The following is a 26392-nucleotide window of genomic DNA, read 5'->3' as shown; positions in this document are numbered from 1 at the left end:
TTCAAATTTCCCTTCTGTTGTTTATTTTTTGTCACAAATGTTCGTGGAATTTCTTTTACGTTATCAGGCCGAAAAGGGAAAGAGTGGTATGCGAAACACGTTTTGCCACTTTATTGCACTTTGTGGATTTATATTTAAGGGGGCAAATCAGCCCTTTTCTATTTCTTCCCTTTAGTTTATACTAAATTTAATCAAGTATATTGAGAAACAAAGCTATTCAATCATGCAAATCTTCGTCAAAACTTTAACAGGTAAAACAATCACTTTAGAAGTAAGTTAATACCAGTTTAATGCTTATCTATACCTGCATTCCTTCTGTTTTGTGGCAAATTTAGAGGTTATTTATGTTGATAATATAGAGATTTTACCACAGCGGTTATTGAGAAAGATAATCAACATATGGGAAGGTTGAAGGGTATAGATGTCATTAACTACTAAGAAATGAACAAATACTAACATTGAAATAGGTTGAATCTTCTGACACTATTGATAACGTCAAATCCAAGATTCAAGATAAAGAAGGGATCCCACCAGATCAACAACGTTTGATTTTTGCTGGTAAACAATTAGAAGATGGTCGTACTTTATCAGACTACAACATTCAAAAAGAATCAACATTACATTTGGTCTTAAGATTAAGAGGTGGTATGCAAATTTTCGTCAAAACTTTGACTGGTAAAACTATCACTTTAGAAGTTGAATCTTCAGACACTATTGACAATGTTAAATCAAAAATTCAAGACAAGGAAGGTATTCCACCTGATCAACAACGTTTGATTTTTGCTGGTAAACAATTAGAAGACGGTAGAACCTTATCTGATTACAATATCCAAAAAGAATCAACATTACATTTGGTCTTGAGATTGAGAGGTGGTATGCAAATTTTCGTTAAAACTTTGACTGGTAAGACCATTACTTTAGAAGTTGAATCATCAGACACCATCGATAACGTTAAATCCAAAATTCAAGACAAAGAAGGTATTCCACCTGATCAACAACGTTTGATTTTCGCTGGTAAACAATTAGAAGATGGTCGTACTTTATCAGACTACAACATTCAAAAAGAATCAACATTACATTTGGTCTTAAGATTAAGAGGTGGTATGCAAATTTTCGTTAAAACCTTAACAGGTAAAACTATTACTTTAGAAGTTGAATCTTCCGATACTATTGATAACGTCAAATCAAAAATCCAAGATAAAGAAGGTATTCCACCAGATCAACAACGTTTAATTTTCGCTGGTAAACAATTAGAAGACGGTAGAACCTTATCAGACTACAACATTCAAAAAGAATCAACATTACATTTGGTTTTAAGATTGAGAGGTGGTATGCAAATCTTTGTTAAGACTTTGACTGGTAAAACTATCACTTTAGAAGTTGAATCTTCAGATACTATTGACAATGTTAAATCAAAAATCCAAGATAAAGAAGGTATTCCACCTGACCAACAACGTTTAATTTTCGCTGGTAAACAATTAGAAGATGGTAGAACCTTATCTGATTACAATATTCAAAAAGAATCAACATTGCATTTGGTCCTTAGATTAAGAGGTGGTGAATCTTTATAAGATGATTACTTGTCACAAACAATTATTTTTTATTTACGAATTATGTTGAGGGAATTTAAACTTTGCTGTAGAATTGGATTTTATGAAAGGTTTTAGACTGTAAAAGTATCAATCATTTTATATTTAATTATCAGGGGGTTTGCTGTGTTAATCTAGTATTCTCTTTTTTTTTTTTCTATTTGGTTACTAATTAATTATTATAATACAAATTTCGATTGGTAATTAAATTCATTTATTTGTAGTTATACATTATACTCCAACATTTGAAATTTGGTTAATTCAAAGCATTTGTGATTTCTACTTTCACAACAGATGATGTTTCCTTATTCTCCAATGAGGTCAAATCATCCTTTATTCTGGATGTCAATCTTTCATTTGAGACCCCTAATAATGACTTAGCAGCTCTAACTGTTTGAATTCTAACATTTTCCACATCTTCTTCACGGGTATTATTTTCAAAAGTTATAACCCAAATCTTTAACAAAGATTCTTCAGTCTTGTTATTGATTGATTTTGCATCATGTAGAACATCACCTATTTTTTGCAAACTTTCAACAACTGCAATTTGTGATCTCCAAGTTGGTATTATAATCTTTGAAATTATAGTTCCTTTCAATGAATCATTAATGAACTCTAATAATTCAGTATGGTATGTCTTATCATCATACAATTGGAAACTCTTCACTAATGAATCAAGAGCTTTGATTCTATGAGCTTCTCTTGTCAAGTTCTTTCTAGAAGATTTTTCATTAGCTGATTTTTTCTCATCTTTGTCAACCATTTCTTCATCTTCATCTTCTTCTTCATAATATTCATCACTCAAGATTGGTTCAAAGATTTCTAAGACTTTATCATGGAGCTCTTCAGTTGGATAAACTTTGGCAAATTCACCTAAAGAAACAATAGCATGATTCTGATATTCTCTATTACGTCTCTTTGCTTCAGTAACAACAATCTTGTTGATTTTAGCTAATAAATCTTCTTTCTTTTCAACAAAGGATTTAGATTTGGCAGATAACGAAACGAGAGCTTGTAAAACATCTTCTTTACCATTCCATGAACGACCTTGACATGCATTCATTAACACTTCGAATAATTCGTCAGCACTTGACCCGATACCAGTAGCACCATCAATGGCATTACATGCTTGTGCTATACTTTTAGCAGTTGTTTGTCTAATAGAAAATTGTGGTGATGAGATATATTTCTTGACTAATTCACAAATTTCATGAATGTAAAGTTTAACAGCACCATTACCTGAAGTATTTTCAGTCCATTCACTTTCAAAATTCTTTGCTACTTCTTTATTAGCATCATTTTTGGCAATGAAAGCTATTGGTAAAAATGCACTTGCGACTGATGTGAATTTATCACCTGAATATTTAGAAACAGCTTCAGATGCAACACCAGCAATGATTTTTGGAACGTCATCTTCTGATTCGAAATAAAATGATTGAATCTTTTCTGCATATTTGGCAACAGAATCAGCTGAGCAAACTCGACAAACATAAGCAGCAGCAGTGGCAAAAGAAGAAGAGACCGTTGTATTTCTATCACTTAATTGCGCAACACAGGTGTTTAGCAAGGTATCACCATAAGGTTTCAATAGTTGTAAATGTCTAATGATCAATGTGACAAAAACTCTACTAGCGGCAGCTTTTGATGGTAGCCCAACAGATCTTTTCACAGTAGATTGTAATTTTGTCACAACTTCACCTAAGATATCTTCATCAATTAAATCAATTAATTTTTCTAATGAATTCATCATTGGGGAACTACCAATACTTTGTAATCTCTTTGCATCAATATCATCATGTTTTAAGTTATACTTGTCAGCATTAAGAGCCAAATAATTAATGATTTGTGGTTCCAAAGTAGACATCAATAGCACAAATTGATCAATTAAATCAGCAATAAATGGTTTGATGGCTTTACCACCTTTTTTAACAAGCTTCAAAATAGTCTTTAGGGCAAAATCACGAACATCTTCTGCATCACTTTGAATACCTTTAGTACCTAATAAGAATGGTAATAATTGTGATAACACATCTTTTGCATGAGCTTCTGATTGTCCTGATTCAACATTAATACTATTGACAAGCATTTGTGACAAAGCTCTTGTAAGACCACCACCAGCTTTTCTGACACTATCTTTGATATCATCAATAGCACGGAATCCCATAGTCCAAATTTCCTCCATCTTATCTTGATACTTGGTTTTATCCAAAGCTTGTAACAAATCAGTCAAAGCAACAGTACTGGCGTCTCTGACTCTCCATTCTTTGTTACCCATTCCTGTCAACAATTCTTTCAATATAGCCTCGTGATATTGATCGATAGTTTTAGAGCTATCTTGAACAATAGTTGACCAAATATCACTCATTGATCTAGCAACTGAAGGATTTGGATCGAATCTGTATCTGTAAAGTTTTGGAATCAAACGATTTGATAATGATTCATTTTCAAATAACAATTTATCAAGACTTGATTTAGACATGATACTACCTAACCCAAAAGCAATACCTTTTCTTGAAGACCATAATGCAGAACTTTTAGCTAATGACATGAACTTATAAACAAGTGAAGGATCACCAACTTCTGAAGCTAAATTTAAAATATCTTTATAAGTCGAGACAGAACCATCATCAGTTTTCAAAACACCAGGTTCAAATAGTTCAGTATCTTCAGAAACAGTACCTGCACCTAATTTAGCGGAAGATGTTGATTCTGTAAATGATCTTAATAATGATTTCACTAGTGTTTCTTTCAAATCAGCATTACCTAATTCATAAATCATACTTAAACCTCTTGATGCAGACTCTTGGACTAATTCATCTCTATCAGCTAAGAATTTCATAAATGTGACATGGATTGCACCTGATTTTTCTGAAATGATTGGTAAATGACCACAATATTGAACAATTGATAATAACCAAATACAACCAGCTTTTCTTAAGCTTGGCTTTGTACTACTTGATGCTTGTAGAATTTTATTCAAAATGAATGTTAATCTGTTTGATCTTGGGTATGTGTGGAATACAAGATCTTCACTTTGGATTTCAATTTGCTTTTTCAAATATTTGGAATCCCAACCAGCAGCTAAAATTGAGAATGCTTCACCTGAAGTGAACAAAGATTCAACTTGTTTGGTTATATGTGTTTCATAAATTGCTTCTTCAAATTTAGTAAATTCATCTCCAGTGGATTCTTCTTCTGATAAGGAAAGCACAGACCATGCTAAAACAGATCTTTCATCTGATTTTTTAACTTTTGGTTTCAAACATTCTAATATTTAAGATTTATATTCTTCTAATGAGCTTTTAGACAAAATAGATGGAATGAACCCACCAAATAATGCAATTTGTGTTATTGCAGTTGTAGCTGCACCATTCAATCTTGAATCATTTGAAGATAGAGTTTCAACCAAAATTTTATAAATTTCAGTAACATCATCATCACTAAAGACATTTCTACCTCTCAAAAGTAATCTACCAATTAAATATCCAATAGTTAGGATATTACCACTTATTGGAAGTTTCAAATATTCTTTATGTTCACGATAAGTGGAAACACTTTGATAAATTTTCTTTACTTCATCATCTGTAACTGAAGGATGTGATCCAAGGATACCAATAGAATGAGCAACATTTTGAATAATATCATCCCTTGTAAATTTGGTTTGTTCAATGATTTTAACAAGTCTAGAGACATGTGATGTAAAGTTTTGTACAACATTTTGAGGAGATAATGATAAGATCTTTAAGAAAATTTTACCAAATATTGGATCGGTAACTGATTCTGAAACTGAAACAATAACTTCATTAGAGTCAGTTTTAACAAATTCATTTAACAAAATGCCTAAGTATTCAGTGAGTCCTTCAATATGTTCCAGTTGTTTTTGAACAAGACCAATAACTTTATCATCATATTCCAATGCTTTATCAACTCTGGTTGCCCATTCTTGATCTTGAACAACAACTGTCGTGGTATCACCAATAGCCTCAGTGACCAATACACGTAATGCATATTCGACACCGTTATTTATAGAAGATCTTAAAGTCGCAGCATCTCTTTCTTTAGCATATTGAATTTGTTTACCTAATCCTTCAACAAATTTGTTAAAAGAAGGGAATTGAAGTGTATTACCAACACCTAATAATTCACCCGTTGATTTGAATTCTAATGTATTTGATGATTGTAAGATATTAAACCAATATGGATGTAGGCCTTTATTAGCTTCTTCAATAACATCTGATCTATTCTTAGAAGATGTACCCAAAACATTCAATAATCTAGCTTCATGATCTTGAAATGGGAAAGCGGTATTAATGAATTTGATGGCAACGAAACGGACAGAATTTATAGCATCTGAACCTTCATCACTAAAATCATCATTTTGTAAAAATCTTGTACAAAAATTTTTAAGTTTATCCTTTGAAGTATCTGGTAAATTAGGTAAATGAATAACTAAAGAACTTAAAGCTTCTTGAATTGTTGTTCTCAACACTGGTAAATCTCCCAATAATGAATCAAAAAGAAATTCAATATATGATAAATCTTTCAAAAGATTGAAATCTCTTTTCAAAATTTCACCTAAGGCTTCATATTGAGCAGATCTATGTTTTAATTCAGTTGAATTACTTGAGGCAACAGCAGTTTGAATTCTTGGCCATCCTTCAGCATGTAAATTATTTCTTAATTGAGATGCAACATTAACTGAATATTCTGCAGAATCATTTGAAAGAATACCTGTACTTCCATTTTTAGCAACCCATTGGATAAATTGTATAGTTGTAGCCTTCAATCTTGGAAATTGCATAGCATTCAACCCAATAGAGGTAATAATTGAAACGTTTGGGTTTTGAGCAGCAATTTTACTACCTGTCAAAATAGATAAGATTCTTTCCTGTACTGGTCCTCTAACAGGGGATCTTGGAGCTGTTTTATCACCAACAAATAAAGATACAAGACGATCAATCAATTGTTTATCTTCATAAGGAATATTAACTTTTCTAAATAAACTAGCACATAGGTTACCAACAGTTTCATTTGAATCATTTACACCAATTATCAAAGCTTCAATTAAATTCTCATCATGAAAAACTGGTAAAAAAGCTGCAATGTTCTTTTTCACTATAGCTAAATCTTCCTTTTTGTATGAAACACCAGCATCATAAGTTAAAAATGATGTATCTTTTGAGCTTAACCCAGCACACGTATAGCCTCTTGGTATGACACCATCATCATTCACCACTGGAACTAACAAGAATAATTTTGCAATGTTTTGTACCAAGAATAGTTCATCTGCTAAATCTATATCTAATTCATCTCTAATTAATTTAAAATCATCATTACCACGATCAGGTGTAGTCCAACCATTCAAAAGTTTGCAGAAAACATGAAATAGTCTAGCACCAACATTGTTATCGAACTTATGAATCCCTTTAATAACTTTAGGTAATATTTCTCTTTTTTCGGATAAATCTAATCTATCAATACCCTTTGATGCAAATAATAAAGAATATAATTGAACACTTGAATAATTTGTATCTTCTTTAACAACTTTAGCCTGGTCCACCAATTTCAAGACTGGTAATTTTATAGATCTATGAGAATTGATTCTTGGTATTAAATGTTGTATAAATTTCAAAATCTCTTGACGAACTGAACCATGTTGAGATGATAATTTTAATAATAAAGGACATAAATAAAGATCTAAAGAAGATTGGAACTTTGCATCTGTATCAGCCAATGCGATCCGAAGTTCAACCTTGTTGATCAGATTCAATTCAGCTTCAGCCATTTCAGAATAAATTGAGCTTTTGTCCTTGAAAGATCTGTGGAAAGTTGAGTTGGATTGGTGGCAAAATGAATTTACAATAGATATACATTTTCAGCGGTTGATCTATTATGGCAGAATCTCGAGAGAATCGGTAAGGACCAATTTCGTATAAACAAATCTGCATTTCTACAAAAAAGAAGTGAAAAATTAAAAAGAGATTTTAACTATAAATAGAAGTTTTATGATTAATTTCATTAAATATTAGATCTTAAATAATATATACAAGGTCATTATATTCATTGGTTAGCAACCGATGTCTCACTCCCAATACTACTAACATTATCTGGAGTTCTATCATCACCAAATGCAACTCTTTTACCATCACTAGTTCTAATCCCATCAACAATACCATGTTTCGGACAATTATAGCAAGAGCATTCCAAAGCTTCACAATAACATTCATCATCAAACATATAATTATTTTGTAATAATTCATCAATAGTTTCAAGATTAATTAAATCATAATTTGAAGGTTCTAGTTTAAAATTACCATTAGTATTAGGGTTCATTGAGAATAATCCATTGTCTAGGCTTGGTAATTGTTGAGGTTCTGGTGTTGGTGTTGAAGCTGGTGATGTGTCTAGGATACCATATTCTTTTAATTCTTCATTTGTACGATGGATTAAACAACCTGGGCATTCACAATCTGGTCCACAACCGCATTCTGTTGCACAACCTGATGAAAGAACAACATCATAATACTTTGGTTCTGATTGATTGGAGGGTTGTTGTGTATGAGTTTGATTATGTTGTTGTTGCTGTTGTAATTGTAATTGTTGATATTCTATTAAAGCTTGATCAAATTGTTGAGAATCTTGTGGATGAATTTGTTCAGCTTGTGGTAATTCAATTGGAAGTCCCAAGGCGGATAAATCTTTTTGATAAGTTGTACTTGAAATGGATTGTCCCGTATCATTTGGTTGACGTTGATAATATTGATAACTATGTTGTTGCTGTTGTTGATCTTGTAATTGATCATGTCTTGGTGCTATATTAGCAGGTGCTAAGGGGAAATTTAATCCATTTAATTGATCTCTGGGTATTTGATAATCAGTTTCATTCATTTTTATAGTTTTCAATAATTTTAATTTATTCCTTATACTATTAGAATTCCCAGATTTTGATGAACAACATGAAGAATTTTTGGAATGTTTATGTCTATTAAATGATTTTTGTAAACTTGCAATCTTGAACTTACTTAATGAAGATTCATTATATGGACCAACATAATCTATTGCACCATTTCTAACATCAACAAATTGTCTTCTTGAAGCTTTTAACATTATAACACCATTCTTACCACAATTACAATTTGCATGGGTTGCTGAAGAGCATGATGAACTATCTGTTGGTTTATCCACTGTTGATGATAATGATGATGATGATGACGATACTGGTGGTAAATTTAATGATTCTTGTGATTTAGGTTTGGAACTACAACATGAACTCTTGGGTACAGGGACTTCCTCATCTTCCTTTTCTTTTGTTGATGGTTGTGGCTCTGGTGATTTGACTTTTGAAGAACAACAAGATTTAACAGGTAATGATTCTGGTTGTGGTGATTTAGATTTCTCTTTAAGTTTTTGTTTAGCCCCTCCATTTTGAATATTCCCATTTGAATCTTGAATTGTAACTTCATCTCTTGATAAAACTAATTGTGATTCCGTAACAGCGATTCTATGACCAGCATTTAACGAAGGTCTACCTCGACTTCTAACTTGAACCAAAGCTCTCTGTGAATGCTTACAAGTGGACGATCTATGACCTCTGATACACTGAACACACGCATACTTCTCACCGTCTACTAATATCATATTGAAATCTCTTTGTAGATCCACATAAATCTGTTTTTGAATAAATATTCTCTCTTGATATAATAATGGTTTCTCACTTCGGGGAAAGAACTTGAGCACTTAATAATACAATTCAGAATATGATAAGGAACCTTTTTCAATTCAAATGATTCAACAGCGTAGTTATAATACAATCTCACTTTAACAAGAGCTTTTCTATGACATCTCGAAGTACACAACGGTTATATTTTGCAACCAATTCAAACAATTTTACATGATGGATTCGATTGACCTTTGTTTTCAATATGAGCAAATATTTCTTATTTAAGCTAGACAGAGCGCGGATGACGTTGTAGGTGGGAAGATCTCTTCCTAGGAATATCTCCTCTGCCTAACTCCTGCCTAGCGTCTGCCTAGCTCTCAGTAAAATGGCACAAAATAAACAATTCGCGGTAATACTTAAATCGGAGTCAAATTTCGAAACCGTTACGACTCGGATCCCCAGATCGCTGAAGTTTTCCACTGATATAAAAAAGATATAACCACACTTTGCATATCGAAAATGAAAAAAAATCGTATTTATTACTCATATTTAACCTCTTTACATTATTGTCTTTGGAGTTCATACTAAGAATCAACAAGACTTTAAATCATGGCCAAAGAAGACTTTGTTGAAGAAATCCTTACAGATTCAACATCAACAAAACAACAACCAAATTTAAAACCATGGTCATTATTACAAAAATATTCCAAAAAATTAGATTCTTTAGGTGTTGAAACTAGAGGTATTGAACGTATTCAACCATGGGAAAGATCAACAAATAAATGGACTCAATTCATATCAGTCATTGGATTTTGGTTTAGTGCTGCAGGTGGTCTTTCATCAATGTCAACATTTATACTAAGTGCTACATTATTTGAATTAAATTTTAAACAAGCTTTAACAAGTGGTATGATTGCCCAATTATTAGGTTGTGCAATTGCAGGTTATTGTGCTACTATGGGTCCAAGATCCGGTTGTAGACAAATGGTTACAGCTCGTTATCTTTTCGGATGGTGGTTTGTTAAATTTGTTGCATTGATTGGATGTCTTGGTGTTGTTGGTTGGTCAATTGTTAATTGTGTTGTTGGTGGACAAATTTTAGCAAGTGTATCAAATGATAAAGTTCCTTTATATATTGGGATTGTTATAGTGGCTATCCTGAGTTTTATGGTTGCAATTTTTGGTATTAAACAATTATTAAGAGTGGAAAAATTTATTGCTATACCTGTTACAATTGCATTTGTATTATTATACATTTCATCATCAAATAAATTCCATCTTTTACAAACATTTGATAATTCAGAAATTGCTTCACAAACTTTAAAGGGTAATTATTTATCATTTTTTTCATTAGCTTATGCTGTCACGGGGACATGGGGTACTATTACATCAGATTATTATATTTTATTCCCAGAAACAACACCATCATATCAAGTTTTCCTATTGACATTCTTGGGTATTGGTATTCCAACTACATTTGTTGGTATTTTGGGGACATGTTTAAGTGTTTTAGCAATGGTTGAACCAGGTTTTGAAACTGCATATGAAGATCATGGTATGGGTGGTCTTTTACATCAAGGTTTTAGTCGTTGGAATGGATTTGGTAAATTTTGTACAATAATTTTATTATTATCATTAATTGCAAATAATATTATAAATACTTATTCTGCTGCATTTTCATTACAATTAACTGCAGTTTGGTTTGCTAAAATTCCAAGATGGTTATGGGCTATTATTATAACTGCAGTTTATTTAGTTTGTGCACTTGTGGGGAGAGATCATTTTAGTACTATTTTGGGGAATTTCTTACCAATGATTGGTTATTGGATTTCAATGTATTTTATAATGTTATTAGAAGAGAACACAATTTTTAGAAAATTTTTTTTACATTTATATATAAAAGAATTTCCTGTTAATGAAGAAGAAAAAATTGCAAATTCAAGTCATAATGTTGAAAAAGTTCCACTTGGTTTAAGATCTCGTAAACAAAATTATAATTGGGATGCATGGAATAATTATGGTGTTTTAACACATGGGTATGCTGCATTTATAGCATTTTTATGTGGTGTTGTTGGTGCAGTTCTTGGTATGGCTCAAGCTTATTATATTGGAGTTATTGCTAGAAATTTTGGTGAATTTGGTGGTGATTTAGCAATGTGGTTAACTATGGGGATTTCAGGGATTGTTTATCCACCTTTAAGATATTTAGAATTAAAGAAATGTGGTCGTTAATGAATATCGTGCTTATTAATGTTAATTTGATTTCGTGTATTTGATATATAAGATCATAAGTGATCAATAAATAATGAATAAATAATAAATAATAAATAGGTGTAATAAATAAATAAAGGATTAAATATCATCACGAGTTACAGTTCTAATATCAAAAGCTTCTTTTCCAAAAAGTGAAGTTTTTTCACCTTCAGGTTCACAAGAAACTCTTTTCCCACCAAAAGGACCAGGTTTGGCTTTACCAATTCTTAAATCATCAAGAACTTTAATAATAGAATCTTTATCTAAATCTTCATAATAAATATTATTAATCTCTGCAACAGGAGCATTTGCACAAGCACCAGAACATTCTAATTCTTCTAATGAAAAAAATCCATCTTTATTTTTTTCACTTTTACAATATGATTTAGCATTTGAATAAATATCATCAGCACCTCTTAATTGACATGCAATATTTGTACAAATCCCAACATTAACTTGACCCACAGGTTTCCTATGAAACATTGTATAAAAACTTGCAACTTCATAAACTCTCATTGGTGGGACTTCCAAAATTCTAGCAACTTCATTCATAACCCCAATAGAACAATAACCAAATTGATGTTGACCTAAATTTAATAATGGCATAATAGCAGCTTTTTTATATTGTTCAGGATATTTAGCAATGATTTTGGTAACTTCTTGGGAATTTTTATCATTAAATTCAAATTTAACAGATGGATTATTATCTTTTGTATTTCTATGAACAGCATCAATATGTGACCATCTTTTAGGGATAGAAATGAATCCCATAAAGAATCTAATTGAAGCGATCTTAGATGCTCTTCTTGTAGTGAGTCTAGCAGTTGGTAGTAGCATCTCGGGTGCCTATACTTCTTTTCAAACCAGTATAAGCTGTAGTTTTGACTATTCCTATACTCTCCCATATACCACTTTGTTTTGACCAATTTAATTATGGGGTTGAAAAGATCCCTATTGAAATTGAAATTCGCGAAGATCCACTGATTACATTAGCACTTACATAATCTGCCATTTTTTGCCGTGTGCCGTGTAGATCTTAATTATGGCTCGATTTTTAATTTTTATGTAATTTTTAATTTTTGCAATTCTGGCCACGCGAATTTTAATTTGTTTTTTGTTTTGTTCTTTTTTTGGTGCATTTTTTGATATTTTGATAAAGGAAAAAGTGAAAGGAAAAGCAAATCACAAGAAACGCAAGGATCAACTCCACAACTTTCAATTTGTATATTATTACATTGACAGACAACCCATTTAACACACACCACATACTCTGTTCACACTCATTGAAACAAAATACTTATAATTTTCAATAACTTCTTCATTCAAAGTCCTTTTGTTTCAGATTTTATTCACTTTTCGCTTCTGCTGCGAGAAAATTCGGTACCTTACTTTACATCAAAAAGTACGTGTTTGAAAATCCACAAGACATAAATAAATTTTATCATCATCAACAAAACAAAAGGGTGTTAGGGAGGTAATAGATTATAGAATACCATAATGACTTATGAAATCATAAACAAGATAAATTCATCCCTAGATGATTCTCCATCAAATGATCGTTCTTTATTATTAGAACAATTAAGAACCAAATCAAGAGATGAAACATTTTTAAAAAATTTCCCATCAGAACAATTAGATCAATTAATTATTGTTTATTCTAAAATGTCTACTCTCAAGGATCAATTAGTAATAATATCAACTATATGTAATGTTTTATTATTAAATGACCAATTTAGAAATGAAGAAGCTTCAAAAATTTTACAAAAATCTGTTCCAAGATTAGAAGATATATTAGATTATGTTAGTGAACGTGAAATTAATTCTGAAAGTCAATATAATGATTTTTTACCAATTTTTAGATTATATTATTTATTAAGTTATAATAGCAGCTTAATACCATTAATTAAAAGTGCTATATTGAAAATTAGTGGGAAATTATTAAATTTTATTACTTTGAGTGGAGTGGAAACTAAAAGTTTAAATAAAATAATTATTGAAATTTTAAAAATTATTTATTCATTTGTTCATCAAGGTGAAGATTCTTCAGGTATTGATAGTGTTTTTGTATTAAGTTGTAATAAATTTAATTTATTATATAACAAATCCATTCAAACAAGTCAAGATTATGATGAAATTTTACAACATTTTGGTAATATATTAATTACAATATCAATAGAAGTTGCCAAGAATTATATGTTGAATAAGAAAACATTTGCACAAAATGAAATTAAATTTTTAAATAAAATTTCATTTGGTGATGTATTTGGTTTAAATACTCCAGTTTCAAATTTATTAACTTTAGATGTATTAATAACGATGGATCATGATGAAAATGAAGTTAAAAATATAGTTAAAAATGAATTAAATTTAGATCATTTAGAAACTTTAGGTTCAAAAGATTTAAATTTAAGTACTATATTAATTGAATTGAAAAAAAAATTAGAAATTGAATCATCCTTTGATTTTACCAAGATTCAAGAATCAAGTTTTATAAATAATCCTGGTTTATCAAACTCATCAAATTCTTCTTCAAATAATAAAAATGATAATTTTGATGAGTTATCAAATGAAGAACAAGAAGAAGAATTAAATAAAATTGCTGATATTTTTGAAAAAATTGAAAAAAATGGTATATTGAAAATACAGACAACATAATCTCAAACCTACAAGTTTATTAAACATATTCTTTTTTAGTTCTTATCACACATAATTTATGGATTTTTTAGTTCTTTTTTTCTATTCTGGCTATTCTTTCGTTCTTCTCCACAATGATACATAAATGATACATATATCATTTCATTGTTGTGTTTAATTTCAATATTCAGTTCTTTGGACAATGCTTAATTAACCATATTGATCTATATATACTTTTTATTATACAAGTTTATATTAATACTTAATACTATTGTAATAATATAACAGAGATCTCTTATCTGTCCTAATCCAGAACAAAATATGACTAATTCATGTACCAACTTTAACTATAAGCTTAAATTAATAAGACTTATAAACTCCGAAACAGGTGGAAAATTTCAACCGGTTTCGGTAAAAATATCAGCAGACACAAATTATGTAATCAGCAACCCGCGAATTTCTTTTGTGTGTCAAAAAGTTAAATTTGACGGGGCTGCGTAACCGGTGGATTTTGACAGAGTTATTGGCCTTAATTAATTACAATTGGGACAATTGATTACAGGAAAACAGCTAATTAGGTGATTTTAAAGTGAAGTGGGACATGGCTAGTATTATTTTCTGATCTATATCATATATGATCTTTATTACCCCTTCTTCGCTGCAAATTACCTCCCCCATTTTCAAGCTGTCACTTTACTAAATTACCAACTCCATGACTCTGATTGGCTCAACCTGTAAGCGCACCGTCACCGGTGACTCAAAAGCTCCGGTTTCAGGAGATTTTAAGCCAAAAAATCACCGGTTCTTTTTTTTTCTATTACACTGTGGAAAAAGATGAATCATTGAAATTTTAAAATTAATACTTTATAAACATATTTCCAATCTTATTTGTGTTTTATTTAGTTCTTTAGTTAAAAGGTTAAATCAATTTTCAATTATGCCTGCTACAGTTAACACTCCAAAGACTCTTTATGATAAGGTCTTTGAAGATCATATTGTTCATAAAGATGAATCTGGTTCTTATTTATTATATATCGATAGACATTTAGTTCATGAAGTTACTTCTCCTCAAGCTTTTGAAGGTTTAAAAACTGCTGGTAGATCAGTTAGAAGAACTGATTGTACTTTAGCCACTGTGGATCATAATATTCCAACTGAATCAAGAGCAAATTTCCAATCAACTGCAAGTTTTATTAAACAACAAGATTCAAGATTACAAGTTGAAACTTTAGAACAAAATGTTAAAGATTTTGGTGTTACTTTCTTTGGTATGACTGATGATAGACAAGGTATTGTTCATATTATTGGTCCTGAACAAGGTTTCACTTTACCTGGTACAACTGTTGTTTGTGGTGATTCTCATACTTCAACTCATGGTGCTTTTGGTTCTTTAGCTTTTGGTATTGGTACTTCAGAAGTTGAACATGTTTTAGCAACTCAAACAATTATTCAAGGTAAATCAAAAAATATGAGAATTTTTATTGATGGTGATTTAGAAGAAGGTATTACATCAAAAGATTTAGTTTTACATGTTATTGGTGTTATTGGTACTGCTGGTGGTACTGGTTCAGTTATTGAATTTGCTGGTAAGGCAATTGAAAATTTATCAATGGAAGCAAGAATGTCAATTTGTAATATGGCTATTGAAGCTGGTGCAAGAGCTGGTATGATTAAACCAGATGAAACTACTTTTAAATATATTGAAGGTCGTCCATTAGCTCCAAAAGGTGCTGAATGGGAAAAAGCTAAAAATTATTGGAGAACTTTACATACTGATGAAGGTGCACATTTCGATGATGATATTATTATTAAAGCTTCAGATATTGTTCCAACTATAACTTGGGGTACTTCTCCACAAGATGCTTTACCAATCACAGGTGCAGTTCCAGATCCAACAAAAGTTGATGATCCAATTAAAAAATCAGGTATGGAAAGAGCTTTAAAATATATGGGTTTAACTCCAAATACCCCTTTTAAGGAAATCCCAATTGATAAAGTTTTTATTGGTTCTTGTACAAATGCCCGTATTGAAGATCTTAGAGCTGCTGCAAAAGTTGTTAAAGGTCATAAAAAAGCTTCAAATGTTAAACGTGCCATGGTTGTTCCAGGTTCAGGTCTTGTTAAAAAACAAGCTGAAAGAGAAGGTTTAGATAAAGTTTTCGAAGCTGCTGATTTTGAATGGAGAGAAGCTGGTTGTTCAATGTGTTTAGGTATGAATCCTGATATTTTGGATCCAGAAGAACGTTGTGCTTCTACATCAAATAGAAATTTTGAAGGTCGTCAAGGTGCTGCTTCAAGAACTCATTTAATGTCACCAGCAATGGCTGCAGCTGCAGGTATTATTGGTTATTTCACAGATATTAGAGAATATAAATATTCTCATATTGATGAACCAAAATTAGAAATTGGTAGTGATGAAGATGAAGCTTTACAAGATGCTGTTTATGATGAAGAAAAACAACCAGTTGATGATGGTGAAGGTGAAATTGATATTAATGAACAAGAAAAACAAGCTGAAAAATTAAATGATGTTCCAAAAACTGATAAATCTGTTAAACAAACCGTTTTACCAGGTGAAGAAAAACCAAGTAATGCATTTACTACATTAACTGGTATCACTGCTCCATTAGATAAAGCTAATGTTGATACTGATGCTATTATTCCAAAACAATTTTTGAAAACAATTAAAAGAACAGGTTTAAAAAATGGTTTATTTTATGAATTACGTTTTGTTAAAGATTCTGAAGGTAAAGATGTTGAAACAGATTTCGTCTTAAATACAGGTATTTGGAGAAATGCAGAAATCTTATTAGTTAGTGGTGATAATTTTGGTTGTGGTTCTTCAAGAGAACATGCACCATGGGCTTTAAAAGATTTTGGTATTAAATCTATTATTGCTCCATCATTTGGTGATATTTTCTATAACAATTCTTTCAAAAATTTCATTTTACCAATTAGATTACCACAAGAAATTATCTTGGAAAAATTAGCACCACCAGCAAGAGCTGGTAAAAAATTAACAATTGATTTACCAAATCAAAAAATCTTGGGTCCAGATGGTGAAGTTTTAGTTGATCATTTTGATGTTGAACCATTTAGAAAACATTGTTTAATTAATGGTCTTGATGATATTGGATTAACTTTACAAAAAGAAGAATATATTGAAAAATATGAAGCTAAAAGAAGAGATAAATTTTCTTTCTTGGAAGGTGGTACTAAATTAATTAAACCTGTTAAAGGTACCAAAAAGAGTAAATTTGGTGTTAAAGCTCAAGAATGGTGATTGATTCATCGAAACATTATACCTATATTTTGTTCTTATTATAATTATTATTATATTTATATTTATTATTTGGTTTTAAACTGCATTGTTTTATTCTTATCAGAGGTGACGTTTTTAAAGTTAATTTTTTGATGTATAATTGATTTTCTTATATATAGAAAAAAGTAATGAAAAGCATATTTAAATTACATAACTACATATGTAGAACTTTAGTAGTATAATACATTTATTTTATTCATTAAGGTCCATTTATATGTGTATAATTTTTATTGACTTTAAGTTCATATAAGTCTATTGATCATCAAATCTGTATTATCTTCTGTATTCGTTATTGTAAAACCATTTTCATTTGCAAGATGTAACAATGCAATGAAACAAACACTTGTTGATAAGTCTTTTTTAGCTTCAGGTTCATATTTACCATTTAATCCATGAATAATTTCAGTAAATTTCAGATTTTCTTCAGGTTCAGAAGATGTAGATGTATCAGTTGATGAATTTGATAATTCTGGTACATTTGTTAATCTTATCGATTCTCTAGATGCTCTTTCTTTTTGTAAAGAATCCCAAATGTTATCTTTTAACAGTATAATATCAACCCTTTTAGCAACTCTTGAATAACTTAATGGTGATTGTTTACCTTGTGATTTTGCCAGCAGTTGAGATCCTATGAGTTCTTGACTTTGTGTAATGGCATTTCCTTCATCATCATCATTTGCATCATCAAAGTCAAAATCAATATCAGGTCCATGATCATTATAAAAATTTGCATCATTAACATTCTCAGGTTGATTATCCAAATTTAACGTTATATTATCAGCGTAAAGGGTTGTATCAATTGGTTGATCGAGATTGGTAACTTTATTGAATGCACTAGTAATTAATTTTTCTTTTGTAAATAAATAGATGAAATTTCTAGTTGAAAAATGATGATCTTCTGGCAACTGATGTTTTGCTTCTCCTGCATCTCTTTTGTCCATTGGTAACTGATTTTGACCAGCACTTCCTTCCAGGAAAATTTCTGATTCATCGGGGAAATCATCTGATAAGAAATCTATCGTTACATGTTCTTTTGTTTTTTTCTTTTGTTTTGTTGTACTTGATTCTTGGTCTTGATCATCATTATTTTCATTGCTCAATGGGCTTTTAAATGTTGGTTTATATGCATTCTTTATTCTTTGAACTTTCCAATGTTCCGGACCTGCCCAATTCTTTCTCTGATATTGATCAAAGTATGCTAATAAATTTTCATCGGGTATATTTGCAACTGTTCTATTGAAATCTTGTTCCTCTTCTCCTATATGTGTCACACCATAATCTTTACTTTCATTAAATAATTCTCTCATTGTTAAACCATAATCATCAGCTTCATCATCAAAATCTTCAAAAAACACTGAAGTTTTATTTGCTGGTAATTTTGAATCATTTTGGAAACTACCTGGATCATCAAAGTCATTAGCACCACCAAAATCAAAATCAACATAATCACCAATATCACCATCATCTTCATCGTCTGATTCCTCAATCAGTTTAGCATTTTCTAAACCTGCCATAAGTTCTGCAGATGTGACTTTTTGACTTAATACACCTTCCAATTCATTAATCGATGGACATATCAGAGATTCATGGAAATTTCCCAAGTATTTTTTACCTAAATTCATTACTTCCAATTCCAACATTTCTTGTTTTTTATCTTCATTTACGTCTTGAACATCATCATCTTGATCAATATCCATTTCTGCAAAACTTTTATCTATATCCATCATACTTTGATCACCTGCTTCTTCTTCATCATCATCTTCGAGTTCATCTAGTATGTTATCTTGTTGTGTATCTTTTTCTGGTTGATCAGAAGCTTCTGGTAACGTTTGATCATTTGGATCATCTTTAATGGCTTTCCCTTGTGCTGAATCTGTAGTATCAAACATTATTCTTCCCTCGTCACTAATATTCAACATATTCAATAATAAACTTTTTGATCCACCTTCATCAAAATCTGTCAATGCCTTTTTAAATAATGGATCAACATATAATTCTAAATCATTCTTTTTGAACTTTATCACATCAAAATCTACTATTGTATTCTTATTTGCAACATTAACTCTTGATCTTCTTTCCTTCACTGGTGCATTTGGATCCAGTTCAACTTCTTCTTCCTCATCTTCACCATTTCCATCTTGTGCTTGATTTCTCTTGCTGGTTGCTAACCCATTAATCAAACGACCAGTTTCGGTTACTGCAGAATCAACTCTTGAAGAATAAATCTTTACACACCCATCTAAAGTTGCACTAGCTTTTTGGAAATTGATCCCATCACCATCTCTTAATAATGATAAATCATAGAAATAATCAATCAATGCTAAATCCCAACTATTTGCTGTATTGATTTTCTTCATAAAAGTTAGTCATCTAGAAACACGAAAAAATAGAAAGGATCTTTTATACTCACGTTATCAGTAGCCATACGAATCCATTTTTCGAAATCCTCTTGACTATTGATATAATTACCATTATTGGACTCCATCTTGTTCCATATGATCCAGTTTTCCAAAGATAATGGTTGTCCTTATTATAAATTTGTAATTCTTTTATTGTATCTGTAACTTATTTTTTCTGCTCCAATGAGCCTATAAAATCTGAAAATCAATAGCTCAACTTCTTCCAAATGGTTTCAAATGAATGTAAAAAAGCACCAATAATTTCTTATTCTAAGTACCAGTATAATAACACAACAAATCCACCTTCTTTCACACTCTTTTATGCCGCTATCCCATTGACTTTGGCTTCCGTCTTCAAAAGGTAAACAAACACTTTTTTTTGTTTTGATGCGAAAACAACTTTGTTTGGTGCTGCGCGAAACAAAAAATCAAATTAATAACGTTGTCAGGGAAACAAAGCTTTTCGATGATGAGCACTTGTAAAATTGACAGAATTATACCAGGTTTTTTTAAATTTTTCAGAAGATATTCATGAGTTTTATGGGTTTATTAGGTGGTAATCATATTAAAAACTAGTATTTAGTGGAACATACTAGTTTTGAAATATATCTATAGTTTCAAAATTCTCAATATCAGTGCATTTGATCAGTTTCAAGATGTTTAAACTCCAATTCATTACATAAAGTTTGCTATAAGCAACCTCATCACTATTTAAACCCAACAATTCCCCAGATTTTAATTGAGAATCCAGCCATATATATTATCAATTCATATACAAACATTTCAATAAATTTAATCAATCATGGTTCTTCCAATCGTTGGGTTTTCTCAATTAGCAGCACCAGCTTTAGGTACAGTTATTCTTACTCATGGATTCCATACATGGGCAACATTACCAGCATTATTAGAAAAAGGTATTGATAATACATCAATTAGTTATTGGATTTCTAAATATTCTACTTTAGCTGGACGTTCAGTTGTTGGTGCAATCTTGTTATCAATTGGGTTTGGTATTCATGCTGCTGTTAATTTACCATTTGAAAGTTTTGCAAGATTTTACTATCTCTTGGGTAGTATTTCAAGTGTTGGTTATCTTTTATTTGTTCCATATTTCAAGTATAAAGCAAGAAAGATTAGTGAATATAATGAAACAATTGAGAATGATGGTTCAAATCCAAGAAAAGATATTCGTTTTGGATTAAAAGTTCATACTGTTAGTAGTATTTTTGATATTGCAGGTGCTGCTTTCTTCTGGTATGGTCTTTGGAATGCAATTCAATTGAGATGATTCCAATGACTTTATGTATGACTTATATAACATTTAACTATATTTATGACAATCTATTTATCAAATGTAAATCAATTATGTGTCAAAATTGTAGCTAGTTTCTGGAGAATGTTGTACTAAATTAATTAACATTCCTATAATACAATTTACATAACTCTCGGGAGTCGGAACTTTGCTTATTTTCAACACTTCCAGCTTCCGAACTTGATTTGTTTTCTTTTTTCAGCTGTTTAAATCCTATATCCGATCCTAAATAAAAACGGCCCAAACGCCTCTTTTATACCTTTGATTCTTGCTATATCAAGTTTGAAGTTGTACCAGAAGATCAACAAGATTCCATCATGTCTACTGCTACTGCATCAGCTACAAACGTCTCAAATATCCAAGAAAAGGCTGATATAAATTACACATATAAAGATTCATTCCGTCATTGGTTGAAAAAATCAAATCTTAGTAAATCTGAATCTGATGTCTTATCATTATTACCATTTTATCCAGAATCTGATGGTAAAAGAATTGCTAAAATTGAAAATGTTGATATAGGTAATAATCAACATATTCATGAATTCAATATTAGAAATATTCAAGATGAATCATTAAAAGATGATCATGTTGTTTTAGTTCATGGTTATGGTGCCGCCTTGGGATTTTTCTATAAAAATTTTGATAGTCTTACAGAAAAACATGGTATGAATTTACATGCTTTAGATCTTTTAGGTTATGGATTATCATCAAGACCCAAACTACCAAAATTTAATGAAATTTCATTAAAAGATGTTGAAACTGTGGAGAATTTTTTCATAAATTCGATTGAATCATGGAGAAAGGCTAAAAAAATTGATAAATTTAAATTAATTGGTCATTCATTTGGTGGTTATTTAAGTGCTGTTTATGCTTTAAAATATCCAGAACATGTTTCAAAATTAATCTTGATTAGTCCCGTTGGTGTAGAAAGAAGTATTTATGATCTTTCCAAGACACCATTACCAATTGATCAACAATCAAATATAGATTCAACAAGTCTTGTTGAAGGACCAGAAATTGAACAAGAAATTGGGTTACATAATGAACCAACAGATGAACCTATACCAAGTTCATCTTTCTTGAATGTTGATTCTAAAGGTTATGTTAATAGATTACCAAATATGTCTAAAACTTTTAAATATTTATGGGATAAACATATTTCCCCATTCACTATACTTAGAGTATTAGGACCATGGGGTCCACAAATGAGTGCATCGTGGTCTTTTAGAAGATTTGGCCAAATGGGGGATGCTTCAGAAATCATGAAATTACATATTTATAGTTATAATACATTTGTTGCTAAAGGTAGTGGAGAACATGCACTGACTAGAATATTAGCACCAGGAGCATTGGCAAGATATCCATTATTAAGTAGATTACCAGGTAATCTACAAATGGATTCATTATTTATGTATGGAGATAAAGATTGGATGAGTAAAGAAGCAGGTTTAACTATATCTAAAGAAATTAATGAATTGGGTCCATCAAATAGTAAATATCAAGTTATTAAAGATGCAGGACATCATATTTATCTGGATAACCCTGTTGATTTCAAGCAATCTGTTTATAAGTTTTTCGATTGGATATAGTCTTATCATATATAGAGTATTTTAATTTAGATTTAGCTATACATTAGTTGACATTTGATTACCCTTTTAGTTCAGATGTAGATCTCATCGGTTTTGAAACGACCTGACAATCAACAGATGACAATTAACTTAGAAGCCGGGTTCAAAGAGAAAAGCTAATCAAGTAAAGAGAGATATGAAAAGACAATAACAATAAGATTCTCTCGATATATAAACCAGGTCAATACCATCATAATATACTCACATCTCTTTATAAATTCAACCATTTTGTTAAAGATTTGATATGAAATTCATTTACTCAATATGGAATTGTTACGTAATCCCAATTTCATAATCACGAAAATCCAATTTTGGTTAAATGAAATAAATTAATTTGGTACCAAACTTTTTTGTTTTAATTAAACAAAGATTCATATTAGTTTATTATTTTAGTTGGGTATACCGCTATTCATATTCAACATTAGCATAGTAACCAATCCAAGGGGTTAGTTCAAGGTTTCCAGCTCAGCGGTACATCAAGTCTTTTTTTTTGGTACCTTTTAGACCGTGAATATATTCAGGATACACGGTTTGATAAAGGCATTTCACTCAAACATCATTCAACAAAACACTTACAAAAGAGTTCATTCGTTTTCAAGACATAAAATCATAAAAAGCTTAAAGAGAATATGCTTGAGCCACAAATACGGCTTCGTCAAGCAATTAAAGAAGGGAATTTATTAGTTGTAAAGAGATTATTAAAACGGTTCCCTGATTTATTAGAAAATATAGATTCATCAAATGGTTGGACTTCATTACATTATGCAGCTTTCAATGGTTGGTATTTGATTTGTGTTCATTTGATAAGTTTAGGTCATGATAAAAATGAAGTTTTGAAAACTTTTAAACAAAATACAAGTGTTCATTTAAGTTTAATGAATGGTCATGAACAAACTACACATTTATTATTACAACATTTCCCCAAAATTTTGAATTTAAAAGGTGATGAAGGTTTAAACCCTTTGCATATTTCATGTATTAAAAATCATTTCAAATGTGTTGAAATGCTTTTAGCCATTGGTGCTGATTTACAAATGTGTGATGATGATGGTAATAATTCTTTACATTTAGCTATGAAATTTGGTAGTTATCAAAGTATAAAATTATTAATAATGGCAGGAATAAATCAAAATTTACAAAATAATAATGGATTAAAACCAATTGATGTTTCAATGTCATTTCAAGTGGAAAAATATTATAATAAATTACAAACAATTCCAAAAGATGAATTAAAATATTTTGATGATTTCACATCAAATCAAAATACTTCAACAACAACTGCATCAACACCAGTGATAACGTCAAGTGGATCTTTTTCCAATACTTCATCTGCATCAATAAGGCCAACTTTAGGTAATAGAACACATTCAAATTCATTACCCCCATTACCATCCGTGACAACAGCACGTCGTTCATCAAATGCATCATTAAATACAAGATCACCAATTCCAAGAAGTGCAATCTCATTAGGTTTTAATGGATCAAATTCAAATTCATTTACATTTTCACCAACACAAACTTCATTCAATATAAAACCTCCACAACCAAATTTATCAAATTATCAAATTCATTCAGGTTCAAATTCACCAGTTTTAGTATCACCAATTTCTGGATTAGGAGTTTTCAGTTCATCTGGAGGTTCACAACTTGCTCAAGAACAAGGTCAAGGATCACAAGGACAAGGATCACAACAAGGTGATCGTCTTACAAATACTATAGTGGAAGAAGGACAATCTGGATTAGTAAATTCTCATTCATTAAGTTCATTCCCATCAATGTCAAGTCTTAATTCTGGGAAACAAACACCAGAACAACAATCATTAACAAATTATCCAGAAAAATTTAATTTAAATTTAAGTGGTGGTGGTAGAACAAGATCATCAACAAATCAATCATTTAATTCATATCCTCAACAACAACAACAACCTTCACAAAAATCAAGATCAAATTCATATAGTTCAATGAAGACAAAATCTAAAGAACCTGGTAAAATTTCACCACCAAATTCATCAGGAAATTTATCAAGAACATCAACAACAACAACAGATCAAGATCAAGATCATGTTTCATATTTAGAACGTAAAGAATCTCAAGGTTCTTTCAATAGTTCATTACAAAATATGAATCAAATTAGTCAAGTTAATACTGGTAATACAGGTAATTCAACAAGTTCAGTATTATCAGGATTTTTCGATAATGAAGGATTAAGAAATAAATTAAATAATAAATTAGAAAATGTTTCATTAGAATTTAGGAATAGATCAAATAGTGCAGTTAATGGAGTTAAAAGAGGTGGTAGTGGATTATTAGATATTCCAATTGCAAGTCTTAGAAGGAAAGAATGATTTAAAATTACATGCTGTATTAATGAATTTTCTGCCCATTGATCAACTGGTTTTGATTTTTTGATATAATTAATGAATTATTATGTATATTTCTTTTTTGATGATTATGAATGAATGAATGTTATGATATTTTAAAAAAAGCTGTATATCTGATATGATTCTAACAGTTATCAACCCACAATCTAACCCCAGTTTTAACGCCAATGGTACATATAGCCTATGTCTACTCTTTTCTACTTATATCCAGTGTCCACCTGATTTACAAGCTGGAGTAAATGAATAATGCATAAAGTACTAATAATAATCTGGGGCCGTGTATAAGTATACATGGTTTAAAACTGTATCTTATCTTTTGATTTGATTCAGAGGCTATAATTACCCATAAAGTTAATTCAGTTGAAAACGTTGTCAATCATGTTAATCCTACAACCACGCTAAATTTATCTAAACATAAACTATTAGAAAGTATCAAGTATCAAGTATTAGCTTTTAACTTTACAGATATAAGGCTAAACAATCCATATTCTAGATTTTTCTAAAGTGTGTTTAAATTATGCACCCTCCGGACACTCGCTTTATGGAAATTTATGGCGTTTTACATCCCCAGACATTAAGACTCAAGAATATGTACAAGTCAAGGAGTCATCTATGAGCCGGCAAAAACCCACCAATAAGATGGTAAAGTACGTGGTGAAGTACCAACAGTTGTATTGGACCAGAAACATCCGATGATTCCCTTTATGCTTAATTCAAGCATAGGCTATACTGTGATATTATTTTCTGGGGTATTGTTTTAATTGTTGAGCTGGTTAATTGTTTAATTTGAAGTGTTACTAAAAGGCTTAACTGTATGTAATTTCTCATGGCGTACTCGCAAATCTTCAAAGCAATGGAATGAAGTTTCTAGACATGGAAATAAAATGGAGTTTTAAAGTTAAAAGGCTCAGGGGATCGATCCAAGGTTTAAGTGGGAAAGAAGGTATATACGATGACCATGTTGAGTAGTATATGTTTAGTACGATGACCTGTTAGAAGTTGTATGCTCGGAGGGTTAATAGTAGGCTACTTTTCCGTGACAATACGTAAAATTTGAATTTACGATATATCTGGGTACTTATCTATAGAACCAAATGTTTATTTTTTTCTTTGTTGCTGCTCATTTCTAGATTATTCCGAATTGAATTGTTTTATGAACGGCTCGCGTAGCAATGGAACACAACAACATCATACAACGAATACAATAGAGAGTA

General features: G+C 30.7%; 11 protein-coding genes across 11 annotated transcripts; 7 read left to right on the top strand and 4 right to left on the bottom strand.

Annotated features, from left to right (window-relative positions):
- Window positions 1-223: 223 nt before the first annotated feature.
- UBI4 (ubiquitin) lies at window positions 224-1571 on the top strand (the record flags this gene model as incomplete). The annotated part of the gene is made up of 2 exons (XM_011277691.1): window positions 224-271; window positions 468-1571. 2 exons carry the CDS (start codon window positions 224-226, stop codon window positions 1569-1571), a joined length of 1152 nt encoding a protein of 383 aa, XP_011275993.1.
- Window positions 1572-1845: 274 nt separating this feature from the next.
- Window positions 1846-7374, bottom strand: ECM29 (Ecm29p; the record flags this gene model as incomplete). Its single annotated transcript, XM_011277690.1, has 2 exons — window positions 1846-4838; window positions 4920-7374. The coding sequence occupies 2 exons, from the start codon at window positions 7372-7374 to the stop codon at window positions 1846-1848; spliced, it is 5448 nt and encodes a 1815-aa protein (XP_011275992.1).
- Window positions 7375-7649: 275 nt separating this feature from the next.
- BN7_1778 (copper fist DNA-binding domain-containing protein) lies at window positions 7650-9227 on the bottom strand (the record flags this gene model as incomplete). The annotated part of the gene is made up of 1 exon (XM_011277689.1): window positions 7650-9227. One exon carries the CDS (start codon window positions 9225-9227, stop codon window positions 7650-7652), a length of 1578 nt encoding a protein of 525 aa, XP_011275991.1.
- A 631-nt stretch (window positions 9228-9858) lies between these two features.
- Window positions 9859-11481, top strand: TPN1 (Tpn1p; the record flags this gene model as incomplete). The annotated part of the gene is made up of 1 exon (XM_011277688.1): window positions 9859-11481. One exon carries the CDS (start codon window positions 9859-9861, stop codon window positions 11479-11481), a length of 1623 nt encoding a protein of 540 aa, XP_011275990.1.
- Window positions 11482-11601: 120 nt separating this feature from the next.
- Window positions 11602-12339, bottom strand: BN7_1776 (complex I 24 kDa subunit family protein; the record flags this gene model as incomplete). Its single annotated transcript, XM_011277687.1, has 1 exon — window positions 11602-12339. The coding sequence occupies one exon, from the start codon at window positions 12337-12339 to the stop codon at window positions 11602-11604; it is 738 nt and encodes a 245-aa protein (XP_011275989.1).
- Window positions 12340-12999: 660 nt separating this feature from the next.
- Window positions 13000-14157, top strand: BN7_1775 (uncharacterized protein; the record flags this gene model as incomplete). Its single annotated transcript, XM_011277686.1, has 1 exon — window positions 13000-14157. The coding sequence occupies one exon, from the start codon at window positions 13000-13002 to the stop codon at window positions 14155-14157; it is 1158 nt and encodes a 385-aa protein (XP_011275988.1).
- Window positions 14158-15073: 916 nt separating this feature from the next.
- Window positions 15074-17419, top strand: LEU1 (3-isopropylmalate dehydratase LEU1; the record flags this gene model as incomplete). The annotated part of the gene is made up of 1 exon (XM_011277685.1): window positions 15074-17419. One exon carries the CDS (start codon window positions 15074-15076, stop codon window positions 17417-17419), a length of 2346 nt encoding a protein of 781 aa, XP_011275987.1.
- Window positions 17420-17700: 281 nt separating this feature from the next.
- Window positions 17701-19943, bottom strand: BN7_1773 (Condensin complex subunit 2; the record flags this gene model as incomplete). Its single annotated transcript, XM_011277684.1, has 2 exons — window positions 17701-19796; window positions 19865-19943. The coding sequence occupies 2 exons, from the start codon at window positions 19941-19943 to the stop codon at window positions 17701-17703; spliced, it is 2175 nt and encodes a 724-aa protein (XP_011275986.1).
- A 716-nt stretch (window positions 19944-20659) lies between these two features.
- On the top strand, window positions 20660-21145 carry BN7_1772 (uncharacterized protein; the record flags this gene model as incomplete). The annotated part of the gene is made up of 1 exon (XM_011277683.1): window positions 20660-21145. One exon carries the CDS (start codon window positions 20660-20662, stop codon window positions 21143-21145), a length of 486 nt encoding a protein of 161 aa, XP_011275985.1.
- Window positions 21146-21486: 341 nt separating this feature from the next.
- On the top strand, window positions 21487-22758 carry BN7_1771 (uncharacterized protein; the record flags this gene model as incomplete). Its single annotated transcript, XM_011277682.1, has 1 exon — window positions 21487-22758. One exon carries the CDS (start codon window positions 21487-21489, stop codon window positions 22756-22758), a length of 1272 nt encoding a protein of 423 aa, XP_011275984.1.
- A 668-nt stretch (window positions 22759-23426) lies between these two features.
- Window positions 23427-25142, top strand: BN7_1770 (Ankyrin-1; the record flags this gene model as incomplete). Its single annotated transcript, XM_011277681.1, has 1 exon — window positions 23427-25142. One exon carries the CDS (start codon window positions 23427-23429, stop codon window positions 25140-25142), a length of 1716 nt encoding a protein of 571 aa, XP_011275983.1.
- Between the last annotated feature and the right edge of the window lie 1250 nt (window positions 25143-26392).

This window comes from Wickerhamomyces ciferrii, contig 00039, assembly GCF_000313485.1.
Source record: "Wickerhamomyces ciferrii WGS project CAIF00000000 data, strain NRRL Y-1031 F-60-10, contig 00039, whole genome shotgun sequence".
Taxonomy (NCBI): Eukaryota; Fungi; Ascomycota; class Saccharomycetes; order Phaffomycetales; family Wickerhamomycetaceae; genus Hansenula; species Hansenula ciferrii.
This window is presented reverse-complemented; position numbering and strand designations above follow the sequence as displayed.